The following is a 16,043-nucleotide window of genomic DNA, read 5'->3' as shown; positions in this document are numbered from 1 at the left end:
AATGCTGGCCGCCGTCGTATAAGTGAAATATTCACCAATCAAAAAAAAAAAAAAAAAAAAAATCAAGTACGGCCGGAGAGGAAGCCAGAATGAGGTGGGCTTGAACTCACAGCGACTGCATTGGTGAGAGGCTCCTGGATAATTACACTGCGCTAGCACGCTAACCAACTAAGCCACGGAGGCCCCTCGCTGTTGTATATTATTAGTATTATGAAGTATGAAAATGTTTGACTTTAGGTTTTACGGTCGAAACAGACTAGATGTAAAGGACTACAGCATATAGAGTAAAATAAGAACCGCTCAGTCAGTGAAATACGGCCTGTTGCCCACTACCTCAGTCAGGATTTTATACTGATTGTTCACGAAAATGTTTAAATAGTAGCAAATGAGATGTCTCTATCCCCATGGCCTAAGCAGAAATAGGTTAAAAAAAGTAGCAATTTAACTGTGCAAGTTAATGATAGACTATAACCAGTCGCACCTAGCTGCTCGTTTTGATACAGTGTAAGGTACATGTACATGAAAATACGTTGATACGTAAAGATATTGACTGATAGTGTTTATATATGTAGATCTACGAATAGTTCCATCTAAGCTCCGCTCTGGTATACGTATGCTACCAAATGTGTATAAGTATCTAAAGAATGACATCAGATCTGAATAACTTACATAAAAACATATCGACTTCGAAATTTCTCATCCAACTTGAGAACTTCTAAATTTCTCATCATTTCATTCTGAACTACCATTCTGCATTACCATTCTGCATAGTTATCTCCGTGAATAAGTATTCATGGAGCCCATGGCGCCTGTGCTTCAAAAGGTCTGCACCTGCATGTGTACTTACATGATTTCAAAGTGCAGTAGGGCGGTAGTGGCTCAGTCGGTTAGCGCGCTATCGCAGCGTAATGACCCAGGAGCCTCTTTCCAGTGCGATTGCTGTGAGTTCAAGTCCAGCTCATGCTGCCTTCCTCTCCGGCCGTAAGTGCAGTGGGTCTGCAGCAACCTGCGGATGGTCGTGGGTTTCCCCCGGGCTCTGCCCGGTTTCCACACACCATAATGCTGGCCGCCGTCGTATGAGTGAAATATTCTTGAGTACGGCGTAAAACACGAATCAAATAAATAAACAAAACAAATCAAAGTGTAGTGGAAAGTGGGTTTTCCGCGCGCTCTGTCCGGTTTCCTCCCTCGATAATGCTGGATGCCGTCTTATAAGTGTAGTATTCTTGAGTACGGCATAAAACACCAACCAAATAAATAAATGTACAGCTTGCCTGCTATAATCGTCTGAATATAATGTTATATTTTGAAAGCATTTGCGTGGGAGTCAAGAGAATGTAGGTGAACACTAATGTGCTAATGACCGGCCGCTCACCACCCCACACGAAGCCTGTCTAATTGTGTGTGGGTACTCGACGGTAGATGTACACGGTACATTAAGGCAGATCCGAACTTTAGTTGAAGCTGCTAGATGGATGATGGAGCATCTCAGAAACAATACCAGCCTGATGATAGCCTTGGACAACTCTCGCCTAAACCATGTTTGACACATCAGACCCAGTACCTTTTTTTAACCTCGAGTACCTCGACTTCCTTTTCAGCTCACATCCGCTCCCCAGAACAAATTGCTTTGCTTCTGGACGGCCATCAGGTATACAAACCAGCAAATTAACACGGGCAGCTCGAAACGTGCCTGCCTAAAGTTACATTTCCTTCAGCCTAATGAAGGGTGTAGAACGATGTGGATACAGCCTGCTGTATGTGTGAGTATTGAAATGTCAGCTTTAGAACATACACGGGGTTTGTTAACGTGGCAGTACGAAATGTGCATGCCAATCGTTCGTAACGCTAGATACACGTTCCTTGTCTGTGTGTCAGAGATGAGTCCATCGTGGCTTCAAAATTCCAAGTCTCCTTCCTAATTTAATACATGCATTTGGGTCTCCTTCCTAATTTAATACATGCATGTAGGTCTCCTTTCTAATTTAATACATGCATTTGGGTACTTCATGCACGGTGAAATGATTTAACTTCCGTACATATACCGGATTGGTTGTTGTCATTATGAGAAAGTGTCCACTTTATAAATGTCCACTTTCCAATTGACATTTACCAGTCTGATAGTCTCAGCTATTATCACTGGGGTAATGCATGTTCGCCGTAAATTCCGCCGGTCAGTAACTCCTATCAAAGACCGGTTGGTCAAATAGCCTAGGTGGCTAACAACTATTGCATTCCGTTATGTCCATGACTCTGAGGTTGTGTGTTACAACACGGTGTTGTCACCGCCGATTTTCAGCACTAGAACATGTGTTACTATTATATCCAGAGAGTGGAAATCCCAAATTACAACCAAACTGTTTCTTCAGATACGTCGACAAATCTTCACGTCAAGGATACGGCTTAATTGTCTTGTATCAGTGAACTTTGTTGTAAAAGTAGTGTACTAGAGATAAGTTGTGCTCTAAATCTGAACATTGTGTTTAAGGTAGTTATGGAAAATATGCGAGGACATATTTATAGTTAGACGTTAATGCGTAGTGTCTGACGATGACGGTTTGCTTTTCACCTGTCTGAAAGAAATCCCAGTCAAATCGGATAAAAATATGCCATATGACGATGTTTATTTATTTGCTTGGTGGTTTACGCCGTAATGAAGAATATTTCACTTATGCAACGGCGGCCAGCTTTATGGTGGGAGGGGAAATCCACGACCATCCGCAGGTTGCTGGTAGACCTTATCACGTACGGCCGGAGAGAAAGCCAGCATGTACTGGACTTCCATATGGCTATATGATATGATGTTGTTTGGATCTTCGTGTTGGAGTGAGTGACAGATCTAATAAAAAGACGGGTTGTTTGATTATTGTTTTAATTTACCCATCTTTTGATTTTAACATAATCTGCTTCAACATTCGAAATCATTTCAAACAAGACTTACATATAGCAATAACAATGTATGTGCTGTCGGTTAAAGGTTTAATTGTACTGGATACTCCAGGTGACAAATTGGAATTCTTATAATTGGGCTATTCTATAGCATTCTTAGATGGCCCATTAAGGAACAAGCGTACATATATCCTGTATAGTTCTAACCGTGACTCCGGGGTCAGATTGACAGCTGCGGGAGATGAAATTACATCCTTACACTAAATGTACACTACAAACGTGGATCCGCATAACAATGTCTTTACCAAGCACATTGAATATACTCAACCTCAGACAACATTGTCTGGTTTTAACACATCGCCGATAACACAAGCACTGTCCTCTAGGTTCCAACTACAGCAAAACAATACAGAAGGACATACAATAATATCATCATTACAAGCCAACACTTTGTCTGAATATTCAACTTGCAAAATCAAAGTCAAAAATATAAATTTATATTTATAGATTTAACAAGAGTTAAATCAAGGCAGCGTCCACAATGTGACAGTTAGCAAATGGCCACACTTGCCAAGTGAAATAAGTCCTTAATTTACCTCAATCCGGATTGCCTTCTAACTGTTCATGTAACTGCTGAGAAACTGTTGCTCCATACATGTACGGGAGAGTGGATATAGCATTCAAAGTGCTCTACATGTGGAAGACAGTTCGTAAAAGATGTAAATGATTTATAGATTATGCATTTCACCTGAAAGACGAACAGTACATCAGTGCATATGGCATGAAAACTCCACTGAACATTGTATCATTCATTAATTATATTTATATTAATAATATGAAAACATGTAAGGATCAAGCGCCAGTGTATCCAAGCGTTTTAGAACAACAATGTAGTAACCAATGTGGTATTACATACGAGATATGTAGTAACCAATCTGGTATTACATACGAGATATGTAGTAACCAATGTGTTATTACATACGTGATATGTAGTAACCAATGTGGTATTATATACGAGATATGTAGTAACCAATGTGTTATTACATACGTGATATGTAGTAACCAATGTGGTATTACATACGAGAGATATGATGCCATCATCAGTTAAAAATATCCTGATATATCATAATAGTACATAAATAATAAAAGTATGCATTGAACCGTTTAAAATTCCATTCGCATCATAATATATTTCGCAATAGTAACTCCTTGTTATCATAGGCTATATACATTGTACACTGTCGCAGCTGGGAAGATGATATGCTAGCGCCCATTACAGCCTTCCGATGGACACAGCTTTGCGCAATGGCGAATCAGGTTCACGCTGAATATATCATTATATTCTTCCTATGATTAATATGTTACACAATTTGTCCACAAAACGGCATCGCAAAGTTGTAAGAGAATAAGACTAAACAGCCAAGCCCCGAATTACTTTTGGCGGGAAAGGTTTAACATTCTCAGATAGTTAAGGACAAGTTCGTGTTACATGCACTACATTCGTGAAATGCAATAAAGAACACGAAGCTCCAAGTGAAAGAGCCTTTTGCATCGTAAACTAAAGTATTAACTCTTCCATGTATATTCAGAAAGTCCTCCAAGATACTAATACGCTCATGCAAACTTTATTGTATATCTTATTGATTACCTTTTCATAAACAGTCTGTATCGATCTTCATTATGAACGGCATTGTTTCGTTCAAAGAAGCACAGTGAAAACGCTACTCACAGGAGAAACATAAGAGCGTGATTATGTATGGCATGCAGAGCTCGATGACACAAATAAAAGTTGAAGAACGATCCAAGTGGGCGTACACCATTCACAAGAGCTTCTATACGAGTCGCCGGTTGACTGATATTTATGGCGGACTTTATTGATACATGATTGTCCTATATCCTGGCAGGCGTGTAAGGGGTCTTCTGTTGTTCGCTGTTAATGTATGTCAATTCCGATAGTAACTGTACGCATGCATGGTGAGTGCCCACGGACAAAAACCAGCACGTAGTACACATAGCGCTACAAACATGCTTGACACTCTAAGTCAGCGGTATGAGGACATGTAGCATGACAACATACCTAGATAAATATGTCACTGTGGCGAACCGCTTGCAGTATGTGCAAAGGGTGAACATGCAACACATAGGGGCCTGAACTACAGGGCTGATAGGTATGTACATAATGTGTCATCACTGATAAATGCTTGTAAAGGCAAGAGTTTCGCTATCGTAACCTATGTAGCACAACTCTTTATACATTTGTTAACAGTATTGTTACCTGTTACTCCAGAGCATTCTGTGTTTCTTTTTCATAAATGTCAACATTCAAACGGGAATAACAGCAGTTTCTACTAGGCCCTACTACAGAGAAAATAGGATTTATTTATTTATTTATTTGATTGGTGTTTTTCGCCGTACTCAAGAATATTTCACTTATACGACGGCAGCCAGCATTATGGTGGGTGGAAACCGGGCACAGCCCGGGGGAAACCCACAACCATCCGCAGGTTGCTGACAGACCTTCCCACGTACGGCCGGGGAGGAAGCCAGCATGAACTGGACTTGAACTCACAGCGACCACAGAGAAAATAGGAGGATGTTGCCTTAACTCCGTGCACAAGAACGGTTCAGTTGCACGACGGCTATCAGTTTTGTGGGTGGAGGACACCGAAGCATTCAATCTTAATTAAACCCTCGAGATTTAGCATATTATTCACGAACTTTCATCACGAACATGTACATCTTATTAAAATTGGTGGAAGGCAAGTGGTCTTCGGTGAACGCTATAGATTGCGCAAAGGGGGCGTCGTTGGCTGCTTATTTTCACCAAGACCACATGAATAGTCAGTGAGGGAGAAGTTACAAAAACCCTGTCCAGGGCCGGGATGGAACCTGTGTCTCGTGGGTTCTAGCGATAGAAAGATAAGCGTCATACCACACGGCCACGACCCCATCCCTAAATATTTATAGGTCCGCTGTTTCGAAATCATCAGGGGCCCTCGCTGGATCTGTCATCTAAAGGGGTCTGTTTAGTGCCATTTGTCATTGCAGCTCTTCTCATTGCAGTTTATCAGTCACTAATAAAATGAGACCGCAGTTTTGGAACCAGCTGTCGTCAGTTCCGCTGCGGCTTTAAGTCAGTAAGTTTGTAAAGTCGCCAAAAATTGTCAAAATATTTTTCTTTCTTTCAAAAGATTGTTCTTGTGACACATTCCTTTAGCGTGATATACCTGAGTACAAAACGTTGAATATGAGTACACTTACAGCCGCATGTACCAGCGCTAAATTCACCAGTTCATACAGGTCAATGATTAGCGCTCCTTGAGAGATACACGGGGCTTCCGTGGCTCAGTTAATGACCCAGAAGCCTCTCACCAATGCGGTCACTGTGAGTTCAAGTTCAGCTCATGCTGGCTTCCTCTCCGGCCATACGAGGGGAGGTCTGGCAACAACCTGCAGATGGTTGTGGGTTTCCCCCGGGCTCTGCCCGTTTTCTTCCTACCATAATGCTGGCCGCCGTCGTATGAGTGAAATATTCTTGAGTACGGCGTAAAACACCAATGAAATAAATAAATAAAATTGAATCTCTCACTCGTCGCGTGTCTAATGCAACACAATTATGATTGCCGCTTTTGTCATTGTAGGGTCTTGGCGTTCCTGCTGCAGTTGAGGCAGAGGTTAACATTATACTAATTTCATGGCACACAGCCATGGAATGTGACAATCCCCAGGTTTCACCAGTACAGGAAAATAGTTCTAACATTCCGTCAAAGGGAGACGACTCCTTGAGCCAAATATCTGAGATGGACATTCCCAGTGGAGTGGAGATCACATGGGACGAAGGAAAAAGCAAAGGAAACGAAGAAACAAAAGAGAAAATGTTAAATAAACCAGACGACACAGAACCGCCTGTAACAAGTGAAATAACACACGATGACGACAAAAAATTAGTCGAAGACAAGGAATTAGGTGGTGCAGAAGACAAACAGACGCTGTCAAAAACAAACTACAAACAACTGGCTGTGATAAGAAACAAAACTCAAGATGATAATGGAGAAGAGCTCGATGAGACAGAGGACAAAGTATTAAATGACACAAACGACAAGAAACAGGCAATGACAAATGGAAACAAACATGATGAAAGCAGAGAATTACATGGAGACGATGAATTGGAGGCCGATGTAAACACACAAGATGTAACACCTTTAAAGACATCTAATAAAACACAAGAGAAGGTAACGGAACAGAGTGAACACGATGTTGAAATATGTTTGACTCCTCATTTAGGTAGTGAATTACAGCTCGATGAAAGTGATGTGGATAGCATTGCTGAAGAGAATTCAGTTTCTGGCGACATAATTATAAGCAAGAATGAGAATGAATCTCTGGTGGCTTCTCCTCTTGTGAGATCTAGTACAGTAAATCCATCAGTAGACGGCGTCAATCCAGACAACGCTGAGGAAGTCACAAGGGCTGTCGACAGCGAAATTGCGGTCCAAACGATGTCTAATGAAGATCATGCCACCAATAGCGTCACGATGGAAACAGGGACTCTTAAGCAAATAGGTTCAGAGGAAAATGAAGGATCTGAATCAGGAAACCAGGAAAAGCCATCAAATCCCGATGTTAGTGACAAATCTGGTCAAACAGGCCAAAAGGTCACATTTTCCAGCCAAGGTATGAAGGTTGCCGAATTCAGATTAAGCGAGGGAGCACTACGGCTAAAACAAGAACTGGAGGACATGCGTCTTGAGGAAGAAAGGCAAAATATGCTGGAGAAAGAAAAGAAAAAAGCTGAAGTGGCAAAACTGAAGGCGAAGCTAGCCAAGGCTCGCACCAAGCGAAATGTAAGCTTAGACATGAATACGGATCTCTATAAAAAGTTCATTAGCAATGAGCTGGTAAAAGAGGAAGTAATAGCACTTACAGACGAACGAGAGAGACAAAACCAGCAGACGAGACAAATGGCACGTGATATAGACAAGAAACACGGCATCAGCGAACGCCGGAAAGCCGGGAGTATGAACAAAATCATTAGGAGACTGGAGGCAGAGGCCAAACAACAGGCGAGAAACGACGAGATCACGCGAGAGCTCACGAGAGAGGAAATACAGGATCTTCACATTGCTTTTGATATGTTCGATACGAAACGAAGAGGGTAAGTCTGCGATGTTCTGGTCTCACAAAATCTATCTACATGTCTGTATTTGCTTACACAAATGAAAGTTGTAAGCAGTAAGTTTGCAAAGAACGCGTCAACAATGTTAATGGTGTAGTCTTGACCTAATGCATAAGAGATCGTTACAAAAGAGAAATTTCAGACATTTGCTTAGTTTATTGTGATTCCTTATCATTTGCCTTTGTATATAACACAAAGAGTTTGAATTATTGAATTTTCCCTAATTCATGTTCAAACAATAATGCATGCGTCCTATAAGTTTAGGTGAACATCTACTTGCGAGTTTCTTAGGTTATGAGCCAATACGTGTGTTATCCTTGTTTGCAGACTTATCACAATATCTGACCTGAAACGATTGTTGAAGATGTTAAAATTTGGTGTAAGCAAAGGAGTACTCAAGGATTCAATCTGTGAGTATATGAACAAGCATTTTAGAAGTATTGCTTTTCACACAGTCCTCCTGACTTAAAACAGGAACCGAACCAGCAAGGGTTGTATTCGAACACGCGACCTCATTAGCCAAGGAACTGACAGCTGCATCGAGCCATGTAGGCCCTACCAGTTTGAGCACGTCAGAATAATAGGTGCATGTATGTCTGAGTTCATAACTAAACGAAACGGAATCTTGGAGAATATATTTCATTTCAGTGACACTTATGGATTGAAAGGCAGACGAGGGGATGCACTCCCACCGGTATACCTGTATTGAGTTAGTTACCGAAGAGGCATGTACATATATACGTGTATGCATCTCCTGATGTATAGGAGTAAAGTCAGAAGCAACATATCTTCTGTTTTTGCTCATCCCAAATATTCATTAACTAACGCAGTATATCTTTCCATTACGGTATGTTAGAAGAAACAAGGATAGCGTGGAAATAAGGATGCTTTAAAAATTCTGCATTCCATTCAGAATTTCCATTTAAGAATAGATTTAATGACTGATGTTTGGGCTAAGTATTCAAGAATATTGCATTTATAGGACGGCGGTCAGTTTCAAAGAGGTGTGGATGGAGATACCAGGGTAAACGTATGGTTGGTAACTGACGAATCTTGTCAAGTGAAACGCACAGATTTTCAACCACATTGTGTGCTGTACGCCATATTTGTGGAATGCGTGGCCTCCTAATGGAATTTCATGTAAAACCACACCAAACCGAACTACGACCACAGGGAAATTTCTGAGATTCCCTCCCTAGGCAGAGAATGAATACACATCGACACACATCACCACTGGCTCAAATTAATATTACAAGGCAGGTATATATATATATTTATCGGTGTATTACGCCATACTCATGAATATTTCACTTGTACGAGGGCTGCTAGCACTTTGATGGGAGGAAACCCGGTAGAGCCCAGGGAGCCATGTTGCTGACAGACCTTCCCACGTAAGGCCGGAGAGAAAGCCAGCATGAGCGAGACTTGAGCTCACAGCGACTGCATTGGTCTTCTGTGTCATTGCGCCACGGAGACCGCACAAGCCAGGCATAAGATTAATATCAGATTAACAAAACTGGCACCAAACTACTGACATATTTGAACAAATATATATTTTTTGGTCTTTTAGATACAAGTAGGTTACTTTACTCCCATCACAATACATATCCATACACGTATGTATAATACAAATTTTTACTAATATATAAAATAGAAATTGAGTGAGTGAGTGCTTGGGGTTTAACGTCGTACTCAACAATTTTTCAGTCATATGACGACGAAGGAATCATTAGGGTGCATGCACGTGTAATGTGCCTCCTTGTTGCAGGACGGATTTCCACCGCTCTTTTATTTAGTGCTGCATCACTGAGACGACTTACCGAAGGCAAGTAAGCCGCCCCGCCCGAGCCATTATACTGATACGGGTCAACCAGTCGTTGCACTATCCCCTTCATGCTGAACGCCAAGCGAGGAAGTTACAACTTCCTCTTTTAAAGTCTTAGGTGTGACTCGACCAAGGATTGATCCTGGATCTACCGGTCCCGAAGCGGACGCTCTACCAACTGTGCTATCCGGGCCGGTAAATAGAAATTGAAAAATATAGCCGGTGTGTATGTCATTAAAAGGAACTTATCAGGTTACTTGGTCCCATAACTGTCTTCAATAAACGTCAAAAATTTCCGTGTACAGCTGCATTTGGTGTCTCTCTTCTTCAGCCAACTTGGACAAAACAAAGCGAGGTATCGTGGACTTCAATGATTTCCTCCAGCTAGTGGTTATTGGTCAAGGCGACGGGCCTGATCCCTTCGAGGAGATAGTACAGGTAGGCGGAATGTGCTCACATTATTTAGTCAGAGTTAAGTTTTACTACATGTATACAAGCCGTTAAAGTCAAAATTCATTTTTCCATAACTAAACTCTTCCATAGCAAAGCCGGTAAGGAAAAATCTCAGCCATAGTACACTTTCAACATAGAGCCACCTGAGGTTAAAAACTATCATAGCCGAAAAACAAACTTAATGGCGTAGGCCTACTGTATAGAACCTGCTATAGCCCACTTCTTTTAGCCAGTCTCCTATATTCAGCTGTCTGTAAAATCAGCAGCACTATCTACCAAAATTGCCTTTAGTAAGTGACACGTAACAACACGAGCTCTACACATGGATTATTACAAACTATTCACCTTCTGTTGTCAAAACCCATAACGAGCAAACAGTGGGCCAAATCCTATTTATAATTCGGAGTGGGGGGGAGGTAGTAACGCTGTAAAATTTCACTGACTGTAGCATTGAGATGCTCGGAAATTTTCCCTTTATCTCTAAAGCTAATCAATGCCAACGAATGTTTATAGGGTCACATCTTTCCTCATTTTAGGGGTTTAATTTGATTGACACAGAGGACAAAGGTTACATTACATTCGAGGACCTTCGGGCGGCCGCTGACGTCACAAACGCCATGTTCTCGAACACGATGCTGCGCGAGATGATGGAAGAAGCCGACGTTACCGGAGATGGCCGGGTATCGCGGCGGGAGTTCATCAGCATCATGCTGGATACTAACAGATATCGGGCCATCAAACGCGCAATGTTAAGCTGAAACTGTGGCTTGAGTGTATCTTTTTTTTTTTTAACAAAAAGCTAATAAACATCAAAGCTGACTTTGCTGTGTATTTACGTTTTATTTCAATTAATTCCTGACAAGTTTATACCAATAATCTACAGATAGCGAACACGATCCTATAGTAATAAAATGACCATGTCTCAACAGTAACTCGCCACTGCATGGGTCAACCGTTTATTTATTTGATTGGTGTTTTACGCCGTACTCAAGAATATTTCACTTATATGACGGCGACCAGTGGGGGGGGGGGGGGGGTGTTAACCCAGAGACCTTTGACAAGTTACTGGCGAATTTTTCCACGTCACATACAAATATGAGTAGTCTATTGTCAAAGACAAGTGGTCTTCAAAAAAAATTGGACTTCAAAACAGAAACAGGACCAGCATTGACCACCTACTGTCACGAAGCTGTGAGAGTAAAGGGAATTCACAACTATTTTTATTTATTTATTTATTTACTTGATTGGTGTTTTACGCCGTACTCAAGAATATTTCGCGGGCAGCATTATGGTGGTAGGAACCCGAGAGGAGCCCTGAGGAAACCCATGACTATCCACCTCTTGCTGACAGACCTTCCTACTTACGGATGGAGAGGAAGTCAGCATGAGTTGGACTTGAACTCAGAGCAACCGCACTGGTGAGAGGCTCCTGGGTCATTACACTGCCCTAGTGAGCTAACCAACTGAGTCATGGAGGCACCTTAACTATTTTTAACAGTATAACCTAGAGGCATTTTACTGAACCATACATGTTCATACATGTTATGTTTAAATTACATTCCCGGCTTCCACCCACCATAATGCTGGCAACCGTCGTATAAGTGAAACATTCTTGAGTACGGCGTAAAACACCAATCAAATAAATAAATAAATTTAAATTACATTCCTGGAACTATAATATGAACATACGCTATGCAGCATGATGACAAGATAAGCAAGATTTGACTTGAGGTCCAACATTGGGAAACACGCAAAAAGTATTCATCAAGGTGCTTCAAAATCTATGTGAAATTTGGTATTGATTCCAAAACACTTATTCACTTGACTTCCTCTTCATAACTCTCCACCATTCCAATCTGTCTGATGAAATCTCATTTACAGTCTGTCTGATGAAATCTCATTAACAGTCTGTCTGATAAAATCTCATTAACAGTCAAGTCAGCTCTCTCACAACCACGACATTCTATCTGTGTGCCAGCTTACTGGATATTCTACACCGCCTTTATATATCCACCAGAACTTCGTTGGATTCACCAGAGTATTCAGTGCTTTGCCAGGATACTTGGGTTGGCATCTTCAGCCTGCCTTCTGTTCATCAACCGAAGTAATACATGTGTAGGTGTCTAATGTGAAACAGAGAACAGTAACAGTCAACACAAACGTCTCTATATACTAACATTTATTCATAGCCTATATTTTTCTGATCGGGTTTTAACACTGTACTGAAATATTTTCCACGGACGTTATTGAAAGTATTAGATTATATAATGGCTGTCAGGTTTATGGGTGAAGGGAACTCGCTAGAGCCCTAGAGAAACCACTGCCCTTTTCTGGCTATGGTGTAAAGCTGCAGACAAACCGAAAGCACAATTCAAACAAAACAACCTCACCAGTCAAACACAAAGCAATTTTCCACCACGACTGATTGAGGTGCCATGCATCTATTTCAGAAAAATGGCATGATTTCCCAGTATATATCAACTTGGAGAGGGCGGGAGATAAAAAAATTTATTTAAGAAAAGAAACATGAAAACCATGAACGCTGGCCTACCGTCTCAACAAATAAATTTTTTCTTACCTGAGATAAAGTATGAGATAATGTGCCACAACGCTTGGGCAGGGGAGGTAACTGATAGATTGTCTACAGCACCTATCAGAAGGATAATTTTGCAGGAGTGCCCTCCCGTTCTCCCCCTCCAAATTCTGTCTGAAGATTCAGCAAAGAAGAAATCTGTGCCAAAAATAGAACGCAAGGAATTAATACTGTAATCATTTCTACATACAAAAGCATAAACAAAATGTGAAAAAGAAATGAAAAGTTTCAGTTAATATAAAGCGACTAAAAACCCCTTATTGCTTACTGCTTCCTTCACTTTTCTTGTGACAGCTGACACCTAATCAGCTACATGTAACTAGATGTGCCTTCAGTTATGCAGTGTAGCGTCAGAAAGTGTTGGAAGCATACTGTGTGCTGTGCTCTCTCTAACCTGTTCTCACCTGTTTGAATTTTCCCCTGATTTGCTCCAGCTGATCTTGTAAGGACTGTGTCGTGGGATCACTTAGTGGGAACTCGTCAATCATCATCACCAAGCTATCCAGAGCCTTGATAACTCTGCACATAACACGAAAACAAAAAATTTTTATAACTATTTGACTCCTTTGTTAGTGTTTGCCGCCATACGCAGGGATTTTCCACTTTAATGACAGATTTGGAGATAGAGGCAAATCACCTTGCCGTGTCATTTACCTGACAAACCACTTATTCACAGCTGTAGCTGTACTAACGGGAGTGGGATTTGAACCCATAACCTCATTCATCAAGGGTAGGGGGATATCCAGAAGCTGTCATTCCCACTGGCCAGCGAGATCTGAATATATATGTATGTGAACTAAAAGGCCAACTTTAACCATTACTACATATTTGTACGTTGTAATTACTACTATGATATATTCAGATAATTATTTTAGGATAATTTTTATGTTAAAATATGGACAGATATTTAATCTTTTCTATACAACAAAACTATACAACCATGTCATCTCATGTTCGCTAACCTCTGCTTACTGTCTGGATACTGAGCTGCCAGTTTTCTCCAGGAGGATGCAAATCCATGATAAAATCCAAGCTAATAAAACAAGATACAAGAACAATGAAAATACTGGTGTAATGCTACAAAAATACAAATTTAAGCTCTTAGCTTTTATTATACCAAATACTGGCCCTACAGTGAACATTGGAACATTCAACTTCAGTGGGTGTTAAACAACCAAATAAGATGTTCCACAACTAAATATATATTTTGTTCTCCCTTTTTCTACTTTATCTAGATGATCTTGGAGTGCTGTTTTAGGACTCTGACATGAATAATTACACTCCATTAGTAAGTGAAGACAATTATTGTATGTGCTCAACTTCAACCTAATTAGAAATTCAAGATGCCCAAGACAACCAATGATATCGCTACTGTCATGTCAGCTAGACAGCTTTGTAAATGGCATTTAGAACAAGGAGCTCAATGTGTTCTCAAATTTGTGGGATTAACCCCATCCATGAAATAGTGTCTTAAGAAATAAGTCAAGATTCCATGAGGAGTACAAGAATGTACGGGAATGAAACTTTCACCAGGTATTTTAGAAGATACCAACAATCTCAGAAAGAATAAAGGACAACATCTGTAAAATGACCAACCTACCTCAGAGCCTATTTTCCAGCCCTGTTTTTTCCCAATCGTGACACCCTCCTGATACCCAACAGATCGTCCCGCATCAAGACCCTCCATGTAACCTTCATTTCTAAATCTACAATACAAAAGAGTCAAATTGACCATAAAAAATCGAGTCGTAAAAAGGTGAATTAAAATGCTCCCTTTGTATCCTTTTCTCAAGTTTGAGCTTTGTAAAATTATAAAATTTAAAACTGAAAGCACAACCGCAGCGTAAAAAGTGAATTTTGAATATTAGTTCAACGAATATTAAAAAATAAAAAGTTTATTTTATGTTGTTCTTTTTTTTTTTTTTTTTTGGCTTTTTTATTTTTCACATTTTGGTACTAGATCAGCCATACTGACGTGCGGTTTGGATCTGACATGTACATGGAATGGCGCACATGCAAGTGTGACGATTTTTGAACGCCCAGTAACAAGGAACAGTGGTTAATGTGAGGGCCGTTTACTGTCTCGTAGTCGTTTTAATCTGGTACCAAATTTGACATACCAATAAACGTACCTTTCTCCTGCCATTTCAATGGCATCGAAACAGTCGTTTATGTCCACATCATCACCGTCAACCAGGCCCGTGTTTACATTTCCACTCACAGATCGTCCGCCGTCAGCCATTTTCACCACCGGCAGTGAACAAAGAGCAGATAACTCTAAGAGCATTACACGAGCACCAAACCCGGAGTAACCTATACTGGGTTAGGTGTCCTAAATGAGTTGCTAGAGTACAGGCCTCAGACCCCCATTAAGTTTCCATAAGCGACAACGTTAACGTTTATCGCTGTTTCTCAGTCTTAAACATTCCGTGGCCAATAAGCTTTGGTGCATATCTGGCCCAGCTTGTGAGAAACTAGCCGTAAAAATCTTGACCTAGGTTGACCGTCAAAAATCTGGGGCCACTTTTACAAAGCGGCGTACGACATTTATTTATCGTACATTTGTCGCACGATATTTTGTACACGTCACTATTAACGTACCATTGTTCTATATGAGCAATGTCGGGTCTCGCTGGAAGGTGTGTCTTGCAACGCCAAGGGGACGTCACTCGCAGCCGCCACACCACTGGTCTCCTTGTGTCCTCTCGCCTGGAATTTCAAACTTACATCATTAAAACGCATACTTGCCCAAAAGCTTAGACAATTCCCATCATTCTGATACCAAGCCTGCACCTGTACACCAGGAATCGCACGCTGGCAGCGAAAAAAAAAAAAGACCTTATACCCTAAAATACACAGAATTACATTACATTCTTCCGAGAAATGGAAGTGCTAATGGGATCCTGATTTCAGTTGATCTTGAAACTCATAGCATTCAGAGATGGGATAGATGCTTGAAATCTTGTTCACCTTAGGACGGAGACAGATTATATATGTAGTCCAATATTTTAAACTTTTATGCAAATACAGTGGAGACCGATCTGTGATTTAATTTCTTAATTTTTTTTTTCCAATAAAGAAAGTAGGCCAATAGAATGGTGTAGGTA

The 16,043-nt window shown here is 40.8% G+C and overlaps 2 protein-coding genes across 2 annotated transcripts; one reads left to right on the top strand and one right to left on the bottom strand.

The window, feature by feature from the left end:
* The first annotated feature begins 4,799 nt into the window (after positions 1 to 4,799).
* On the top strand, positions 4,800 to 11,174 carry LOC135481756 (serine/threonine-protein kinase dst2-like). The gene is made up of 5 exons (XM_064761435.1): positions 4,800 to 5,057; positions 6,531 to 8,044; positions 8,393 to 8,475; positions 10,222 to 10,328; positions 10,880 to 11,174. Exons 2-5 carry the CDS (start codon positions 6,597 to 6,599, stop codon positions 11,099 to 11,101), a joined length of 1,860 nt encoding a protein of 619 aa, XP_064617505.1. The 5' UTR covers positions 4,800 to 5,057; positions 6,531 to 6,596; the 3' UTR covers positions 11,102 to 11,174.
* A 453-nt stretch (positions 11,175 to 11,627) lies between these two features.
* Positions 11,628 to 15,178, bottom strand: LOC135461713 (protein LTO1 homolog). Its single transcript, XM_064738914.1, has 6 exons — positions 15,069 to 15,178; positions 14,537 to 14,642; positions 13,899 to 13,969; positions 13,341 to 13,455; positions 12,922 to 13,074; positions 11,628 to 12,466 (listed from the first exon to the last, which is right to left on the bottom strand). Exons 1-5 carry the CDS (start codon positions 15,176 to 15,178, stop codon positions 12,997 to 12,999), a joined length of 480 nt encoding a protein of 159 aa, XP_064594984.1. The 3' UTR covers positions 11,628 to 12,466; positions 12,922 to 12,996.
* Positions 15,179 to 16,043: the final 865 nt, after the last annotated feature.

Source organism: Liolophura sinensis, chromosome 1, assembly GCF_032854445.1.
Source record: "Liolophura sinensis isolate JHLJ2023 chromosome 1, CUHK_Ljap_v2, whole genome shotgun sequence".
In the NCBI taxonomy this organism is placed as follows: Eukaryota; Metazoa; Mollusca; class Polyplacophora; order Chitonida; family Chitonidae; genus Liolophura; species Liolophura sinensis.
This window is presented reverse-complemented; position numbering and strand designations above follow the sequence as displayed.

Coding starts and splice junctions, on each gene's coding strand:
- LOC135481756 (XM_064761435.1), top strand. CDS start 6,597: ATGGAATGTGACAATCCCCAGGTTTCACCAGTACAGGAAAATAGTTCT. Junction 8,045..8,392: donor TTCGATACGAAACGAAGAGG/GTAAGTCTGCGA, acceptor CCTTGTTTGCAG/ACTTATCACAATATCTGACC. Junction 8,476..10,221: donor AGTACTCAAGGATTCAATCT/GTGAGTATATGA, acceptor TCTCTTCTTCAG/CCAACTTGGACAAAACAAAG.
- LOC135461713 (XM_064738914.1), bottom strand. CDS start 15,178: ATGGCTGACGGCGGACGATCTGTGAGTGGAAATGTAAACACGGGCCTG. Junction 14,643..15,068: donor ATTGAAATGGCAGGAGAAAG/GTACGTTTATTG, acceptor TTTGTATTGTAG/ATTTAGAAATGAAGGTTACA. Junction 13,970..14,536: donor GCTGGAAAATAGGCTCTGAG/GTAGGTTGGTCA, acceptor TTGTTTTATTAG/CTTGGATTTTATCATGGATT.